The 19630-nt window shown below is 35.3% G+C and overlaps 1 protein-coding gene across 1 annotated transcript in view; it reads left to right on the forward strand.

Moving 5' to 3' along the window:
* Positions 1-18859, forward strand: part of LOC138310896 (hyccin-like) — a 61322-nt gene extending 42463 nt beyond the window's left edge. The window contains exons 5-11 of the mRNA XM_069252222.1: positions 2298-2378; positions 6593-6714; positions 8590-8685; positions 9195-9383; positions 10204-10291; positions 15505-15661; positions 16496-18859. Coding sequence (XP_069108323.1) covers positions 2298-2378; positions 6593-6714; positions 8590-8685; positions 9195-9383; positions 10204-10291; positions 15505-15661; positions 16496-16947 — 1185 coding nt within the window. The 3' untranslated portion in view covers positions 16948-18859. The remainder of the gene's footprint in view (positions 1-2297; positions 2379-6592; positions 6715-8589; positions 8686-9194; positions 9384-10203; positions 10292-15504; positions 15662-16495) is intronic.
* Positions 18860-19630: the final 771 nt, after the last annotated feature.

The following is a 19630-nucleotide window of genomic DNA, read 5'->3' on the forward strand; positions in this document are numbered from 1 at the left end:
GTTATAATACACCAAATCTAATTGGTCAAGCTCAATGATATGGAGTTATATTACGCCAAATCTGATTGGTCAAGCTCATTGATATGGAGTTATATTACGCTAAATCTGATTGGTCAAGCTCATTGATACACTGAATTTGATCTGTGATATTGCCTATAGATCCATTTTGCTATCATGGTTAATTTTGTTTTTTTAACCTTTTAAAGCTTAAGATAAAATCCTTTTATATCTAAGTGATGAACAGATCCTTAGACTTGTATTAGTGGGGGGCTGAATTTTTCAAACCACATCTTATGATATTTGTTGGCAAGGAACATTGTGCAAAAAATTATTGAAGCGATTTGATAAACGGTATGTCAGCGTCGGATTTGGAAAGGGCCCCACAATAAACTGTGAAGCCATCCATCTTAATTTGCTCTTTACATGATATATAAATGTTCAGACTTAATCAACTCTTCCCAAGACCTTCTCTGTTCCAAGCTTTAGATTTTTAAAGAAATTTGTCTGTCGCCATGGAAACAGATCATTGATTAACTGGTTTGTTTAATTTTATATATAATTGTTCGAAAATTACGACTTTAGAAGTGTTAGGAGGCTGTTCAGCATAGGATGGCAACATCGTAAATTCGTCTTTACTCGTAAGCGGAAAAAAAGTCTTACCGATGAAATTGAGGCAGAGTAAACTTATTATGTGTATCGTATTCTGTTGAACACATTCTTCTTGTCAGGACGTTACAAGTGTCGTCTTGCTTATGCAATACAACCTGTACTTTTAATTTCATCATTTTGTAAAAACACACTTAAAACAATTTTGTTAAGTTTCTTAAAAGCCCATTTGGCTTCATGTACATCTAAGCAATGGTTGACAAACTCTACCGCGTTAATAACTAAGAGCCGAAACTTATTGATTAACATGTCCCACCAGGTGGCACTAATGAAGAATTATGGGATAGCCGAGTGCCGCGAATAGACCGAGGGGCGAATCATTACAGGATCCAAAGCTAAGATGCATTGCCTTACGAAGTACAACACTAGGGCCAAACATGCTGGTTTCTTCAATGTGTGAATATTGATTCAAGACAATACCAGCCAAAATCTTCCTCTATACATCAAGGAGGTGCTATTTAGCCTCATACTAGCCAATACACACCAAAATGAAAAGAGAAAACGGACTACGGGATGTGCAATATGTTTTACGATTAACGAGATCGAAATGAAAGTAGCAAGCTTGTATTTCTGATGTTATAAAATGGAGAGATTCATATTCCTCAAGGAGTGGTCTCCCCTCTTAGAAACATCGGTACAGCTTATCCTCAGATAGCGTAGAGTTTTCTCCCCTCAAATGGTGCTGTCCGATTAAATAACAAATGATGTAAGATAAAAACATTGGTGCAGGATATCCTAATATTGTCACCTTTCAGGTAGGGGATGGTAATATTACAGTTATCTCCCTTCAAATAGTATAGCTTCGGTGATGTCACCTATAAAAAACGGATTATGCATGTAATAAACTGGAGAGATTAATATTCCACATAGAGTGGTCTCCCCTCTTAGAAAAATATCAGTTCAGGATATCCAGAGCATTGTCGCCACTCAGGTAGAAAAGGGTATTATTTGAGTTATCTCCCTTCAAATAGTGAAACTTCGTTGATGTCCCCCGTTAAAAACACATGATGCGAGTATCTGTGATAAATAACCTGACATTGTTTCACTACCCTTAGAAAGATCAATCCACATATTCTGCAGCAATTACAGGATTACTCTGTGAATTATCTGAGAAATTGAAGTTTTTTGTTTTTCTCTACTGCATCGTCTTAAACTACCTTCATGCAGGTTCTAGTGATCAATCCCAGATACAAAAACATGCTAAATACATAAAGCTGTATAAGTCATCCACAAGGACTGAAGATAATAAATTGATCGTTACTTGATAGAGAGGATTTTTAATATACTTCTATTTCTACTTCTACTGTGGTTTCTGAAGGAACAGACATTCGTTTGGTGTCTAAAAATGTGGGATAGCACTATAAAATGGCAAAAGTGCCATGATACAAGAAGAAACAACACAAATATACTGCTGTGTCCCAAAACATGCACCACACACTTCACACACACAGCACACTTCATCATGGGAGGCCTACAAAAATGACCATTTACAAGATAGTTTTACGTTTGTGGATGAAGGGGAAAAATTTTGAAAAAAGACAACCGATTCATTTGGACAAATACATATATGGTCACTGCGTCCTGTACACAATATCACCAATTTAAGTGTTTCATTGTTTGTATATTTACAGGAAATTGTGGACCCTGATGGAAAACCAAAAGTAAAATCATTCCGCATTCCAACATTTGGACAAAGCTCGGTTTACCATGAGGTAGGTTTGTGACTTAATTGTCTTCCCTTAGTTGAATCCTCTACATAGATTGTACCTAATTGTCTCCCCTTAGTCCCACCCTATTTACACTGTAACTAACTATCTCCCTTTGTTCTCCCCATTTTCACCTAAACTGGGTGTCTCCCCTTAGTTCCACCCTATCTTCACTAAATAATTATCTCCCCTTAGTTCAATCCTAATCTACACTTGATAAATGCCTCCCCTTAGTTCCACTCTATCAACTTTAAATAGCTGTCTCCCCTTAGTACCATACTATATAAACTTAATAATTATAGCCCCTTAATTAGTACCATACTATCTACACTAAATAATTATCTCCCCTTAGTTCCACCTTATCTACTATGTAAATAATGATCTCTCCTTAGTACCATGCTATCCACACTAAATAATTACCTCCCCTTTGATCCATCCTATCTACACTAAATAATTATCTCCCCTTTGTTCCATCCTATCTACACTAAATAATTATCTCCCCTTAGTACCATACTATCTACACTAAATAATTATCTCCCCTTAGTACCATACTATCTACACTAAATAATTATCTCCCCTTAGTTCCACCTTATCTACTATGTAAATAATGATCTCTCCTTAGAACCATGCTATCCACACTAAATAATTACCTCCCCTTAGTACCATCCTATCTACACTAAATAATTATCTCCCCTTAGTACCATACTATCTACACTTAATAATTATCTCCCCTTAGTTCCACCTTATCTACTATGTAAATAATTATCTCCCCTTAGTACCATACTATCTACACTGAATAATTATCTCCCCTTAGTTCCACCTTATCTACTATGTAAATAATGATCTCTCCTTAGTACCATGCTATCCACACTAAATAATTACCTCCCCTTTGATCCATCCTATCCACACTAAATAATTATCTCCCCTTTGTTCCATCCTATCTACACTAAATAATTATCTCCCCTTTGTTCCATCCTATCTACACTGAATAATTATCTCTCCTATTTTTCCATCCTATCTATACTAGATAATTACCTCCATTTAGTTCTTTCCTATCTACATTTAGTACTTATCTCCCCTAAGCTCAACCTTATGTACACTAAATAATTATCTCCCCTTAGTTCCATCCTATCTACAGTAAATAATAATCTCTGCTTAGTTTCACTCTATTCACACTTAATAGTTATCTCCCCTTTGTTCCATCCTATCTACACTAAATAATTATCTCCCCTTAGTACCATACTATCTACACTAAATAATTATCTCCCCTTTGTTCCATCCTATCTACACTAAATAATTATCTCCCCTTTGTTCCATCCTATCTGCACTAAATAATTATCTCTGCTTAGTTTCACTCTATCCACACTTAATAGTTATTTCCCCTTTGTTCCATCCTATCTACACTAAATAATTATATCCACTTTGTTTAATCCTATCTATACTAAATAATTATACCTCCCCTTTGATCCATCCTATCTACACTAAATAATTATCTCCCCTTAGTACCATACTATCTACACTAAATAATTATCTCCCCTTAGTTCCATCCTATCTACACTAAATAATTATCTCCCCTTTGTTCCATCCTATCTGCACTAAATAATTATCTCTGCTTAGTTTCACTCTGTCTACACTAAATAAATACCTCCACTTAGTTCCATCCTATCTAGATTTAGTACTTATCTCCCCTTAGCTCCACACTATGTACACTAAATAATTATCTCCCCTTTGTTCCATCCTATCTGCACTAAATAATTATCTCTGCTTAGTTTCACTCTATCCACACTAAAAAGTTATCTCCCCTTATTCCCACCATATCTACACAAAATGATTATCTTCCCTTAGTTCGATCCTATCTATACTAAATAATTATCTCTGATTAGTTTCATCCTATCCACACTAAATAGTTATCTCCCCTTACTCCCACTATATCTATACTAAATAATTATCTCCCCTTACTCCCACCATATCTATACTAAATAATAATCTCCCTTAGTTCCTCCCTATCTTCACTTTATCTAATTATCTCCCCTTTGTTCCACACTATCATTATCTTCACTAGTTGTTGCAGGTTGTATTAATGCCGATCTGTAAAATAAATCCATGACACTGTTGTATATTTTATACATGGATCATGAAATACCTTATGGCACACTCATGAAAGATTTAAATTCAAATACAATAAAACCTGCCATAGCCACCACTTCTGCATAAAGACCACCTGCTTAATATGATCCTCAGAGTGTTCAGTAAAGACAGGTTTGTAGCAGTAGTAGTAGAAGATTCCTTGATAGTATATACGAAAATCCACCAACATTGTCAATCTCCCAGGGTTCATTGCAGTCCCAACATTTACCTGTCTACGGCTCACGGACTGGTAGTCTCTTGACCTCATTGGGTCATGGAGTATTATGTGATGGCAATAGTTTAATACGTTGCGCTCCCTGTATATTTCTGTGGGCGGTTTACAGAAGTGAAATGTGGGGACCGCAATGTACCGTAGATTGCGAGAGATCGCAACATTCCTACTAGATTATCTAGAAAAGAAAAGGGAGGTAACTCTTTTTTCTTAAACATGCTATTAATGGTGACACACCACAAAACATTAGCCGGAAAAAGTGAGTTCTTTAAGGTGTTGCCGTAAGGAATGGGCCATTTGTCCTTGAGGAGACTTAAACTTAATGTAGGCTTGTGATGGTTATCGTGCAATCGGAATGGAATTCTTTGTTGTCTGTTGGGAAAAAGCGTAATCTTTGGCAGCCCTGAATATATCACCCGACTCGCACAGTAACAGTGCTCTGTGTTTTAATCAAATGTTGATTAAAATTTCAAATGCCTTGAAGTCACTGAAAACTTCCTTGAATCAGTAGAAAGACTTGTTTTAAAAATTTAAAGCTGGCAATGCGTAGAATTGTTAGGTTTAAAAACATTTAATGAATTTTGACAAAACAAAAATCATAATTCAATTCATTGGAACATTTATTGAATTAAGAAAAAATAAATGCAATATAAAAAAAAAAAATTGACATGCACTTTTTAACGGGTAATTGTGAAGAAAATTTTAATGGTAGTTTTTTTTTCATTATCTTTGCTCTCTTTGATCATTATTCAACAATATTGCCAATCTGTTCTTGGACTTTTTTCCCCTAAATTAATCATCTTCATGATCTTCTTGCAGAAGCATGAAACAGATGTAAACTCATGATTACCACTAAAGACACAATTGAACTCTTCCAATTCAGTCACAGGACTATTCCATTAAGAAATTTCAGGGGTGAACAAGTTGATATGTCCAAGAGCAATAAGAAATGAGTGTATGAGGTTCTGTTTTTATGGCAAATGGACTCTTGGCAGTCGTTTCATCATTCTGTGCTGATTTCTCATTAATTTTATTACCAATATGAGATCAGCTTCTACACGCCAATGTTAATCTGCCGGAGTGTACAGAGCACATGTTGCTTGTCACGAAAACTGTATAGCAACATTCTTTGACAGCTATTAAATTTCACAATCTGCATTTCAAGAAGTTTGTGAAAATTAGCGTTTTCAGATTTAAAGATTGAATGGGAATTCCTATCATTATTTAAATGATGAATTAGAAGATATTAATTCGCTGAGATAAACTTTCACGAATTTACTTGGATTGCGAAATTCATGAAAGTAAATCGCACACGAAAGAAAGTTGGTTTACAGTAGTAAAATACAGGATTTTGAAGGCAGTTTTAGTCGTCAATATCTGAAGATTTAAAGGAACAGTGTATATGTCCAGAGGCAAACTCGAGTTGTGCTCTTCTTGCATGTGAATTAAGTCTTCTTGGACAAACTTACAGAAGATCTAGAGCTTCCAGATATGCAGAATAGCTACAAATTGAGTGATTGCTGTGGAATATATATTCTAGAAGTAGAAGAGGGCAAATCAAGTTTAAATGCTCGGGGAATTCACCTAACTTTAATTCCTACAGATTTAATGAATTTGTGTTTTAATAATAAAAAAAACCTTACTCAAAAACTCTGACATTTCATCACAAATTTTCAGCATTAATACTAAATTAAGTAATAACTATTTAAATTACACCAACACGAACACCTTTAGTCAATGTTATCAAAGAATCCTGACTGTTCAGCTCTCAGAAGCCTTTTTCTAAACGTTATTAAGATCATGACATATTGTATTTGTATGCGGTCAGTTTGGCTAAAATCATGACCTATTGTGTTTACAGCCGGTCAGTTTGGGAAGTCTGGCCCTCACCGAGAGTGTGTTATCACGATATAACCAAACTGAGGCCAAGATCTGGCAGTCTGGACCCTTTCCACAGTACGAAGCCATCAACAGTCAAAACAGGTAACATGATAGTCAAAACAGGTAACATGATAATCAAAACAGGTAACACAGAAACAAGAAATAAATGCATGTGTACGGATTGTTTTGCAGTTTAATTGGTCACTACACCCATCATAACATTTTGTATAATTTCTGCAAAACAATTTCTTACAAAATAGTGTTATTTTCCAGCCAACTTTGACACTGTGTGCCACATTAATACATTATTGACATTCCAAAATACCCTTTTACATTTCCATCTACCCTTTGACCTCTCCAACTACTGTTTGACCTATTGATTATTAAGCTACTCTTTGACCTCTCTAACTACTGTTTGACCTATTAATTATTAAGCTACCCTTTGACCTCTCTAACTACTGTTTGACCTATTAATTATTAAGCTACCCTTTGACCTCTCTAACTACTGTTTGACCTATTTATTATTAGGCAACACTTTGACCTCTCCAACTACTGTTTGACCTATTAATTATTAAGCTACCCTTTGACCTCTCTAACTACTGTTTGACCTCTCCAACTACCAGTTGACCTATTAAGCTACCCTTTGACCTCTCCAACTACCATTTGACCTATTAAGCTACCCTTTGATCTCTCCAACTACTGTTTGACCTATTAAGCTACCTTTTGACCTCTCCAACTACCGTTTGACCTTTCCAACTACGGTTTGTCCTATTGAGCTACCCTTTGACCTATTAAGCTACCCTTTAACCTCTCAAATTATTATTTTACCTGATTAAGCTACTATTTGACGTTTTAAACTATCCTTTGACCCAATTAAGCTATCCTTAGCATTTGGTAATTGAAGTCAGGGCAATTTTATTTTAACAATGACCCTACTAGATTAAGGTATTAAGAATCATATCAAATTATTAAAAAAAAAAAAATTGACTTCCTCAAAGAGCTTGTAGGATATTCCTCTGTAATTGTATATGAACTAAGTGTGTACACCTTCAAGACTTCAAGCCAAAATAGAAAACTTACAACAAGAGTAAAAAGTAAATACATACACACAACATTAGCAGAATCCAATAATAGGAAATGTAACGAACTTTACTTCGCTGTGTAACCCCAACTTAATGTAAAATATAATCGAACGAGACGGAGAAAATGCAGTAAGACTGACAGAGCAATGCTATAACTGTAATCGAAAGAGCCTAATCTCTGGAAATACCATCAGCTTCGTATCCAGGGCCGATTGAATGAACAAATTTCATTAACTTTTTTCTTCCGCTCATGGGTAGCTATCGTCATATTTCATTATGTCAACAACTGCATGGCAAGTGGCGTGTCTGAAACACATGTATTGTATAGTTGTTGAATATTGTGGGTGTAAAATTTTTACGATTTAGTCAATGGAAATTTTTCGTGGATGCTTATTTTCCGTGAATCATATTTATAGATTTTGAAATTATTTAAGTGACAGGCTGTGATAAATAATACCGTCATTTTCAGATAATAAGTACGACTCTGGACACCTAAAAAGCTTTAGTTTTTAAGAATTGTGCTTATGATATTCTTGTGTGTGTTTTTAACAGTGAATAGTTCATGTGTGATTTTTCGATGTCCTCAAGTAGTACAATGTGTACACTGTCACCTTCAAAACATATGATGCAGGTGACAGTGAACTCATCATACCAGTCATCAAAACAAGTCATGCATGAAATATTCACTGATAGTGTGACAATTTAATATCATTAACAAATAAATGTCATTCTATAAAAATCATGGGCTATATTTTTGAAAGATTTTTGACTACTTGTTGATTCTTGTCTTTTAAAGGTGCTAATATCATCCGTTCATTCGGTCAGACGTTGGCTTTGTGACAATATCTCAACAGACATCTACCATTATGATTACACATTGTAATTTGTTTTCCAGACAAGGAATTCTAGCCTACCTCATACAGTGTTACAACGTGGATGTAGCTAACCTGTCTCCTGTATCTCACCAGATGATGTGTAAAGCCTGCTCAAGGTAACACCAAATATTATCTACAAATTTAAGGTTTTCCACTATTCTGAGAAAGTTAGGTCAAATCTCATCTTTTTATCTCACTATCCTGAGAAAGTTAAGTCAGATCTCATATTTTTATCTCACTATCCTGAGAAAGTTGGGTCAAATCTCATCTTTTTATCTCCCTATCTTGAGAAAGTTAGGCCAAATCTCATCTTTTTATCTCACTATCCTGAGAAATTTAGGTCAAGTCTCATCTTTTTATCTCATTTTCCTGAGCTTAGCAAGTAAGGCCAAATCTCAATCCCCCCCCCCCACTATCTCCATATAGTCCTACATTACAAACACAAAGTGTGGTTGAGTTATTGTTTTAACTCAATCATTATACTTTCGGGTATATCTTCTGTCCTATCTGATATTGAATCATCAGTATTTATTTTTAAGTTGGTTATAATAAATTGTAACAAATTCAAACCTACCCTTAAACTGTTGTGATTGATATCCTTCAATCAGTAATTTTTTTTAATCAGAATTGCAACGACGGGGTTCACAAACCTTCACCAGTTAGAAGAGGATGAGGGGCAACCACTAGCCAGCTTTCGTATCGGAGAGGAGAGGTCAAAGGGCAAGAGACGAAGCCAAGTAGGGGAACTACCTCCCAGGATTCCTGTTAGCCCCGCTCTCCTTGTCGAGATGTTGTCTGGTATATACTACATCATGTAAGTAAAGGGAGATAACTGGGCACATCCTGTCAGCCCTGCATTTATAAGTCAAAAGGGAGACAACTCTTACTACTTTCTACCTCATCAGATTAATGTTGGTGATATGTAGCAATAGTGTAGTTCAAAAGATTTTGACCTGTCATTGATATAAGAACTGGTCATTGTGTGGTGGTTTTTCTCCTGGTACTCCGGCTAAAGCAGTACTGACGGTATGTTATAAAAGAAATGACTGTTCAGAAAATTCCATCAAATGCTGGTCCCAGATGTTCAAAAGTTAAAAAGCTGTATTACTTGATTAGCAAAATGTTTATTAACCTTATGCTGCAAAACCTGTGATAACTGCAATGGCATATCTATTATAAAATATGTAGATATGTAAACACAGGCTTCTATTAGATTTTGTCAAGTTTGTTTGACAAAAGATTATTTCATCTACACTTTAAAATTGTTGATAAACTGTGGTTAGACTAAATATCTTCTGAACAACTAGGTAAATGTAAAGTTACTCGATGGATGAGAACAGTGATGTGCTATAAACATTATTGTGCCATCTGAGTGACCTTGAACTCTGTATGTTCCATATATAGGTGTCAGTGACCTTGAACTCTGTATGTTCTATATATAGGTATCAGTGACCTAGAACTCTGTATGTTCTATATATAGGTATCAGTGACCTAGAATTCTGTATATTCTATATATAAGGTATTAGTGACCTTGAATTCTGTATGTTCTATATGTAGGTATTAGTGACCCTTGAACTGTGTATGTTCTATATGAAGGTATGAGTGACCTTGAACTTTGTGTTTTCTATAAATAGGTATAATGGACAGACGACCCCAGGTATTAAGGCTGCCGTCGATATTCACCACAGAGCTAGCTACGAACTTTATGCGGATGTTTTATTGGTGAGTTATTAGGTGATAATTAAAGCGAATAGTCGGGCAAGTGACTGTAAAATCGGTAAAAATGGTATTAATATATCCGGTATAATTTCTTATGAATTAGAAAAATAAAACTTTCCGTCAAAATCGCTGTACATGCGAAGAAAATAATAATATCTATGGGAATCCTAAAAGTCCTCCCGACCGGCTATGAGTGCAGTTCAACCTTAACGCATGCGCAACATCCACCACTCTCCGTAGTAAACAAAACATGGCTACCGTAGTTTTGAACCAAAAGGTTTCCGCCAAAACAACCAACTGACTCACCTAAAATGCGAAAGGCAAGGCAACGGAGCAGCGACAATCCCAACAAATGACTCGGGAAACATTACGACGCATGGAGAGTGTTAATACAACTTGTTATAGTGAAGAGAACAGTTCAAACGGGCACGCGGCTCCGGACCGCTACTGTACGTACCTAGGCCTACTACCCGGTACTCCCTGCTCAGCTGATAGTGAGTGAGTCTTCGTATTTTGATCATTATGTAAATAGTCCCTAGCAGTATTTTTTCATAAATTAGTGGTCACATATGGTCACATGTTTCATACCTGTTCCCCAATCGCGTAAAACGTAACCCTGGGGTAAATAGCGGTTCTTTAGTGGGGCCTCTTTAGGGGTAATGAATGCCCTGTATATTTATAAAATGTACCGTTGTAATGCATGTACAGTAAGAATGTAACCGCTAGTGCATTATCAAGCTAAGATTTGTTTCAATTAATCTATAATATTATGCTACCGGTCAATTCATACAGTTCTGATGTATATATTTATAGATTTTTAATTTGTAAATTTTTGTTCTGTACATGTTCTGGTAGTGTTATACACATACATTGTATATAGGATTTACATTGTAGGTTAATTGGTAAAATTGTATTGTATATGTTCTGATATACACATATACATATGTACATGTAGGTTTTAGCTTGTTCTTTAGATATATTTGGAGGACACATACAGTATTATTTCTGGTCATAATAATAAATAGTGTTTGTATATTTATTACAACTGTACCTGGTTCATGTGTATATGACAAACTTTACAGAGTTGAAATGTACTGCAGCCATGTATCATTTTAAATAATTATTCTGAATTTTTGTTGGAACTATGGATAATGAATTTTGTATCTTTTTTTGATTCTATCAAATGCATCAGTGACACATTCACAACTTATAAAATGTTTTCTCTAAAAATAAAAAAAACCCCTGTAGAATGAACCTACATTTATTCATTTATATATATTTGAAATTGATCATTTCAATTTTTGTCATATTCAACAGATATAAAAAATTGTTGGTTCTTTTTTAGGTCATCTGACCCGAAGGGTCAGGATGACCTATAGTCATCATGTTTCGTCCGTCGTCGTGCGCCGTCCGCCGTGCGCCGTCCGCCGTGCGCCGTGCGCCGTCCGCCGTGCGTTAACTTTTCACATTTTGAACTTCTTCTCAAGTTTGACCAGTGGGATTGAGCTGAAACTTACCTGAAATGATCCTGAGATGGTCCCGACAAAGTGTTGTTATTTTTCGAGTCGATCCAAAATCCAAGATGGCCGCCACAGCCGCCATCTTGAAAACACATTTTGAACTTCTTCTCAAATTCTACCGGTGGGATTTGGCTGAAATTTGCATGAAATGATCCTGACATGGTCCCGACAAAGTGTTGTTATTTTTCGGGTCGATCCGAAATCCAAGATGGCCGCCACAGCCGCCATCTTGAAAACACATTTTGAACTTCTACTCAAGTTCTACCGGTGCGATTTGGCTGAAACTTGCATGAAATGATCCTGACATGGTCCTGACGAAGTGTTGTTATTTTTCGGGTCGATCCGAAATCCAAGATGGCCGCCACAGCCGCCATCTTGAAAACACATTTTGAACTTCTTCTCAAGTTCTACCGGTGCGATTTGGCTGAAACTTGCATGAAATGATCCTGACATGGTCCCGACAAAGTGTTGTTATTTTTCGGGTCAATCCGAAATCCAAGATGGCCGCCACAGCCGCCATTTTGAAAACACATTTTGAACTTCTTCTAAAATTCTACCGGTGCGATTTGACTGAAACTTGCATGAAATGATCCTGACATGGTCCCGACAAAGTGTTGTTATTTTTCGGGTCGATCCGAAATCCAAGATGGCCGCCACAGCCGCCATCTTGAAAACACATTTTTAACTTCTTCTGAAGTTCTACCGGTGCGATTTGGCTGAAACTTGCATGAAATGATCCTGACATGGTCCCAACAAAGTGTTGTTATTTTTCGGGTCGATCCGAAATCCAAGATGGCCGCCACAGCCGCCATTTTGAAAACACATTTTGAACTTCTTCTCAAATTCTAAGGTAGTCAGATGACCGTTAAGGCCCTTTGGGCCTCTTGTTTCAGGCACCATGCATGCATAGTGACATGAATATAGAAAGTTCATCCCTTGGACCTGTATACAAGTGTATGTATACATATACATACAATTAGCATCATATGAAGACTGAAAGTAAACTTTTCCAATATGGACCTAGAAGATCATGAACAGAACATTTAAACAGTATTCATTTATTAAATGTTCCTTTCAACTGTAATCATTAAATAAAATTATGATGCAATACTTTTTCATTGTTTAACTTTGTAGAAATATTTGTTTATATTAGTCCTCTAGATCCAGTGATTATAATTCTTGCATCCATATGCCAGCCCATTTGTTTGTCAGGGCTTGTGAGATAGCTTTTCAATTACTTTTAAAATATAAGGATTTTTTTTACATATAGCAATATAGATACCATTGTCTTAGGATTTCTAAATTCTACTTTACAAGAGAGTAGACTCTCAACATATAAATAAAACCATAAAACTAGCAAGTTATCTGAAATGTTAAAAATCTTTTTGTCTGAACCAAATTTCACATTTATTGTCTATGTGTAACTTGTACATAGACCATTTATGTATTAATACTGTAGTAACAGTGATTACAAACACATAGACTAAAATGTAGTATGTAGTACTATGTACATCTGTCTTTGATTTGAGTTCTAAACAAAAAAGTGGTACCTATTGGGAAGTTGTGACTTGGGCGGAGGATGAAATACAGAAGAAATAGCTACACATGGAAAAAAGAAAGATCTACAGTACCATATGGATTCAAAGTTGCTCCAAAATCAATGAGACTAAATAACCAAAAAAAGCAGTGTAAACCCCAAATATGCAATGACCAGATCAATGATAAAGCACCCTTCCACTTCCAGTTATCTGTAGCTATTTCTTCTATATTTCAACCCCCCACTCAAGTTACAACTTCCCATCCTCATGATTCTTCTGTCTTTTAGCCCCCCCCCCCCCACCCCCCCCCCCAACACACACATACCTGATTGATTGTCATGTTGTTTCAGGTTCCTATTCAGGTATTATTCCTAAAAACCAAAAAGGGTATACACACTGTGTACTCTCAAAGGAGGGGAACCACTTCATTCAAAAATGGAATTTACAATTTCATCTTAATTTTGAAATTTTCAATTTAATTATTAATTACTGGACTATTAAAACAGTATAGAACCCCTCGGCTACAGACAAAGTACTGTGGTACACATTTCTCTTAATTAATTACTTTTCTTCAACTCAATCATCTTTTTCTCCAGAGCACAAAAAAGAACAGGAAACAACAGAAAAGGAAAGTAACATACATGTAGGCCTATATGTTTTCTGGAAATATATATGATGTGTTAATTCTCACAGCATAGGCCTACATGAATGTGAAGAATTAAATATTATCAATGTTTGAGAGAATTTCCTAGTTGTAATTCTATAGCAGCTACATGGAATGTACGTTTACATATATACATTGTACGATACATATACATCATAAAAGTTTCTTTCCTTCCAGCTGGACATTCATGTCATCTCTCTCCAGAACTCAAATATTGTTTACAAAAAAACAAAAAGAAAAAAAAACAACAACAACCAGAGACATAGATAATTTAATTAAATCTCTGCAAAAACTACACGAATAATTGAACACATATATTGTACTTGTAAAATATCTATGTATGAGCTAATTTATTTTCACATCTTTGACAGCTACATGCATGGACGTTCTATGGAACGTTTTCGTGTGGTTTTGAATGGGAAATTATGTTACGATTATTTGTATTTAACCTTCATGATTCGGTTCATGTAAAATACGACGAATGCGATGCTGCAATAATTGCCCCTTGCCGGGGCCCCATCTCTGCATCGGCCGAATATTTGTGTCGATTTCCATGTACAAGATGCTTTTATCGAAAAATGATTAGAAGCATTGTCATTAATGTAAGAATACTTCATTTGCATCAAATGTATCATCTCAAAACAACAATTTTCATACCGCATTAGTGGTTTATCACACGAAACGAAACCGACACGACTGAGAAACACATGTCCATGTTGACATTTCCACGCAGCCTCGTTTTCAAAGAGTTTGGCGAATTTATATTTAGAACTGTGCTAAATTTACACGGGGCTTCCCCAAAATTTCAATGGTCAAAACTGGACACCGTAAGCAGAACTTGACCATCATTATGGTATACAATGACTTTTGGAAGGCCAAAGAACGCATTTAGACTGGTTTCCTTTGCCCGACTATTCACTTTAAAAGGGTCGTTAAAACTGCCAAGGAACAAAAATATTGTATCTAAAATCATACTTAATTGAAAAAAAAACTTTTCTCAGTTGGCAAAAAAATTATTAATTCTTGCATGCACAAAGGGATACAACTCCTGCTTCAGAAAATTATGAATAATCGCTCTTCCCGTGTTAATTAATTGGCAAAAAATAATTGATTCCTGTGTGCAAAAAGGGACACAACTCTTATGTCCTGCTTCAGAAAATTGGTAAAATTATATTTCATAATTTTGTATTCAAATGATACAGATAAATACTCCCTAAATTCAAAGGGACACAACTGCAACTTCAATCTATGAATTTATTCGTGATTTCAAAGCTATCTAATGTCCCTTTTCAGACAACACTACTTTTGAAACTGAACTTCTTAAAAGGTCATCTACTATCCAGACTTCTTTGAGAAGGATTGTCAATTCGTATGTCACTTGTAAAAAGTTATATGATCAGGACATAATTAAGAAAAACAAACTCTATTATTTTATTACGAGGTAGGATAATCAGGCCAAAAATTCTAAGGGATGACAACTGTCTTGTTTTCTAGGTAACTAATGCTATCCGGAACTCCCTACAATGTAATGCAGCTGGACATTCAGACGGTCCTATGGGAATCAGTATGTCCTTGACCCCAGCGACCTCGGGTCATACCATCTCTAAGTCAGCCATTACAAATGCTTCCTTCAGGGCACGCAAACTTCCAGGTAAAGCAATACGGATTATCTCAAGATTTCTAAAAAAAAAAAAAAAAGTAAAGGGACAAATCTCTGATGCCAGTTCAAAAGGGCACAACTAAAATTTCAGTCAGGAGGCATAACTCTTTATCTCAGATAGGGGACATAAGTCTTCGTCTCAGATAGGGGATATAACTCTTATCTCAGACATAAATCAAATCTCAGTTAGGTGACATAACACTTTATCTCAGTTAGAGAACATAAGTCTTCGTCTCAGATAGGGGATATAACTCTAATCTCAGACATAAACCAAATCTCAGTTAGGGGACATAACTCTTTATCTCAGATAGGGGACATAACTCTTTATCTCAGATAGGGGACATAACTCAAATCTCAGGGGACATAAGTCTTTGTCTACGAAAAAATATTAAAAAGTCGGGATTTCGATCTCAGATTCTGGTTTCAGCCATCATTGTAGAGTGAAAAATACTTAAAAAGAAAAAAAATATCCTCCATATACTTAAAAAGAAAAAAAATATCCTCCAGACCGACCGACCGACCCTATTTTTTTTGCCAATGTAACCCTAAACAAACATTTTTTTTATTTTTGCCTTATCAAATTAATTTTTAATTGCGTCCTGAAAAAATTCTCTTGCACTATGTCCTATATGGAATTTGATATTGATTGCGCATGTACCAAAAGCAAATAAATTATTTTATATTATTATTTTGTGTGATTACCTAATTAAACATATACATACAATATTTAATACCAATTATTGTTGAAATGATGAGTATCGTTTATTTTCTGTCGACGATGGAGCATCTTTAAAGTAAAATAACATTTTTTGTTTAATGTTACAGAGGACATCAGTATTCCTTCTACAGAGGAAGGCGCTAAACTCCAAACGATCGATGAAGACGGAGACGCTCACAAGCCCATTCTCAAATCTACAAAATCAGGAAAACTCTCGGCAGCATTCGGGAAAAAAGGAGACAAATTTAAGTTGAAAGATTCCAAGAAAGAAGGGGAGACAACTCCCAGACAAAACGGTGACTCCGTCGACAGTGTGCAAGTCGGCGTTGTTAAAAACAGTTCTAGATCAATTGTAGATAGTATAGAAATGCAGAAATATTCCACGCATGACGACCTTGACGAGAAGATTAGCAGCAGCAGTGGAGGTAGCAGCATTCTACAAATGGCTAAACTCAAAACTACCACAGCGCTGGGTCTAACAAAGGAACAAAAAAACAAACATTCTCGAAATCCATCTTCATCGTCTGTAAATACTGAAAATTATAGTACTGATTTATAGAATTCATAAACTGGTGGATATATTTTATTGAATTATTTAAATACGATTTGTCTAGTTAATATGTCTGTTATGGATCAGGTGTTATGTTAATTGTGTATTAGATTGATATGTTAAGATATGTGTAATGGGTAATAGTAAGTGACCAAATGGCTGACCAGTTTCTCGACTAAAATTTCTGTAATTTCTTTTAATTCTCCTGTATTTTCAAATTAAAACTACCGTAGAGAGCATGTATAGGCATTGTGCCTATTGCTCAATTCCTATTGACTGTAACATCTGACAATAAGATAATTTGGGCTGACATATCACACAATTTTTGCACCGAGTAGGCCGTAATAATTTATTTACAAAAGAAACAAAATATAGGAATCTTCACATTTTTCATGTTTCAGTCTGTATTTAGGTTAGTTTAAGTTAAATTGAGGCCTCAAAAAACGAGGAGTGGTGCTTATAGGGACGAGGGTAATGATGCCTATTGGTTCTAATATGGTAAGTTATGAAATTTCTCCATTGAACCTCTGGTAGTTTCTCCTTAGAACTGGTAGTTTCTCCTTAGAACTGGTAGTCTCTCTTTAGAACTGGTAGTTTCTCTTAAAAAAGCTCTGAAATTTCTGTGTAGAACCTCTAGTTGTTTCTCTGTAGAACCTCTAGTGGTTTCTCTATATGACTAAGGTATGAAAGTTCTCTGTTGAACCTTTAGTAGTTTTCTTAAGAACTAAGTTCATAAATTTCTTTCTAGATCCTCTAGTAGTTTCTCTGTAGAACCTCTAGTATTTTCTCTATAGAACTAAGTTCTGAAATTTCTCTGTTGAACCTTTAGTAGTTTTCTTAAGAACTAAGTTCTGAAATTTCTCTGTTGAAACTGTAGGTGTTTTCTAAAGAACTAAGTTCTTCAATTTCTCTGTTGAACCTCTAGTCGTTTCTCTATAGATCTTAGTTCTGACGTTTCTCTGTGGAACCTCTAGTAGTTTCTTTTTTAGAACTAAGTTCTGACGTTTCTCTGTAGAACCTCTAGTAGTTTCTCTTTTAGATCTAGAGCTAAGTTCTGACAATTTCTTTGTTAACATTTTGTAAGTTCTCTTTAGAACTAAGTTCTGAAATTCCTCTGTTGAACCTCTAGTAGTTTTCTTTAGAACTATGTTCTGAATTTTTCTGTTGAACCTCTAGTCGTTTCTCTATAGAACTTAGTTCTGACGTTTCTCTGTAGAACCTCTAGTAGTTTCTCTTTTAGATCTAGAGCTAAGTTCTAACAATTTCTCTGTTAACATTTTGTAAGTTCTCTTTAGAACTGAGTTTTGACATTTCTCTGTTGAACCTCTAATAGTTTCTCTGTAGAACTAAGTTCTGACATTTCACTGTTGAACCTCTAGTAGTTTTCTTTAGAACTATGTTCTGAATTTTTCTGTTGAACCTCTAGTTGTTTCTCTTTTAGAACTAAGTTCTGACGTTTCTCTGTAGAATCTCTAGTAGTTTCTTTTTTAGAACCTAGTTCTGACGTTTCTCTGTAGAACCTCTAGTAGTTTCTCTTTTAGAAATAAGTTCTGACGTTTCTCTGTAGAACCTCTAGTTGTTTCTTTTTTTGAACTAAGTTCTGACGTTTCACTGTAGAACCTCTAGTAGTTTCTTTTTTAGAACTAAGTTCTGAAATTCCTCTGTTGAACCTCTAGTAGTTTTCTTTAGAACTATGTTCTGAATTTTTCTGTTGAACCTCTAGTTGTTTTCTTTAGAACTAAGTTCTGACGTTTCTCTGTAGAACCTCTAGTAGTTTCTCTTTTAGAACTAAGTTCTGACGTTTCTCTGTGGAAACTCTAGTAGTTTCTTTTTTAGAACTAAGTTCTGACGTTTCTCTGTAGAATCTCTAGTAGTTTCTTTTTTAGAACTTAGTTCTGACGTTTCACTGTAGAACCTCTTATAGTTTTCTTTAGAACTAAGTTCTGACGTTTCTCTGTGGAACCTCTAGTAGTTTCTTTTTTAGAACTAAGTTCTGACGTTTCTCTGTAGAATCTCTAGTAGTTTCTTTTTTAGAACTTAGTTCTGACGTTTCACTGTAGAACCTCTTATAGTTTCTCTTTAGAACTAAGTTCTGAAATTCCTCTGTAGAACCTCTGGTAGTTTCTCTTTTAGAACTAAGTTCTTACATTTCTCTGTAGAACCTCGAGTGGTTTCTCTTAAGAACTAAGTTATAAAATTTCTCTGTTGAACATTTTGTAGTTTTTCTTCAGAAATAAGTTCTAAAGTTTATCTATGGAACCATAAGTAATTTCTCTGAATATCTTTGGTAATACATGTACATTATTGTTTCACTTTTAGAATTGAGTTGTCATTTCTCAGGAAGAACTCTTAGCTTCTCTGTGATTATCTGAAATTCTTAGAGTATTTATTATGTTTGAACACTGTTTGTTCCTCTGTGAGGACATAAGTACAATTTCTTTGTTATAATTGCTAATTAAAGGCCCACTACCTTTCCGAAACGGTTTTTGATTTTTAAAATGGGAATGTAAAATGAGATTGATAGTTTTGTAGAGTTGCAAAAGTTATTAACTTAACGTTAATACTACACTTATTATCACCTCCTAAACAATTTAATTAAAATAAATAAAATGTTAATTTTCATAACGCGGGTGGTCTTATGTTTCCCCCCGTCGTCTTAAATACCGCGCGGTAGTTGGCTATCACTGCGGCA

The sequence above is a fragment of the Argopecten irradians genome, chromosome 16 (genome assembly GCF_041381155.1).
Source record: "Argopecten irradians isolate NY chromosome 16, Ai_NY, whole genome shotgun sequence".
In the NCBI taxonomy this organism is placed as follows: domain Eukaryota; kingdom Metazoa; phylum Mollusca; class Bivalvia; order Pectinida; family Pectinidae; genus Argopecten; species Argopecten irradians.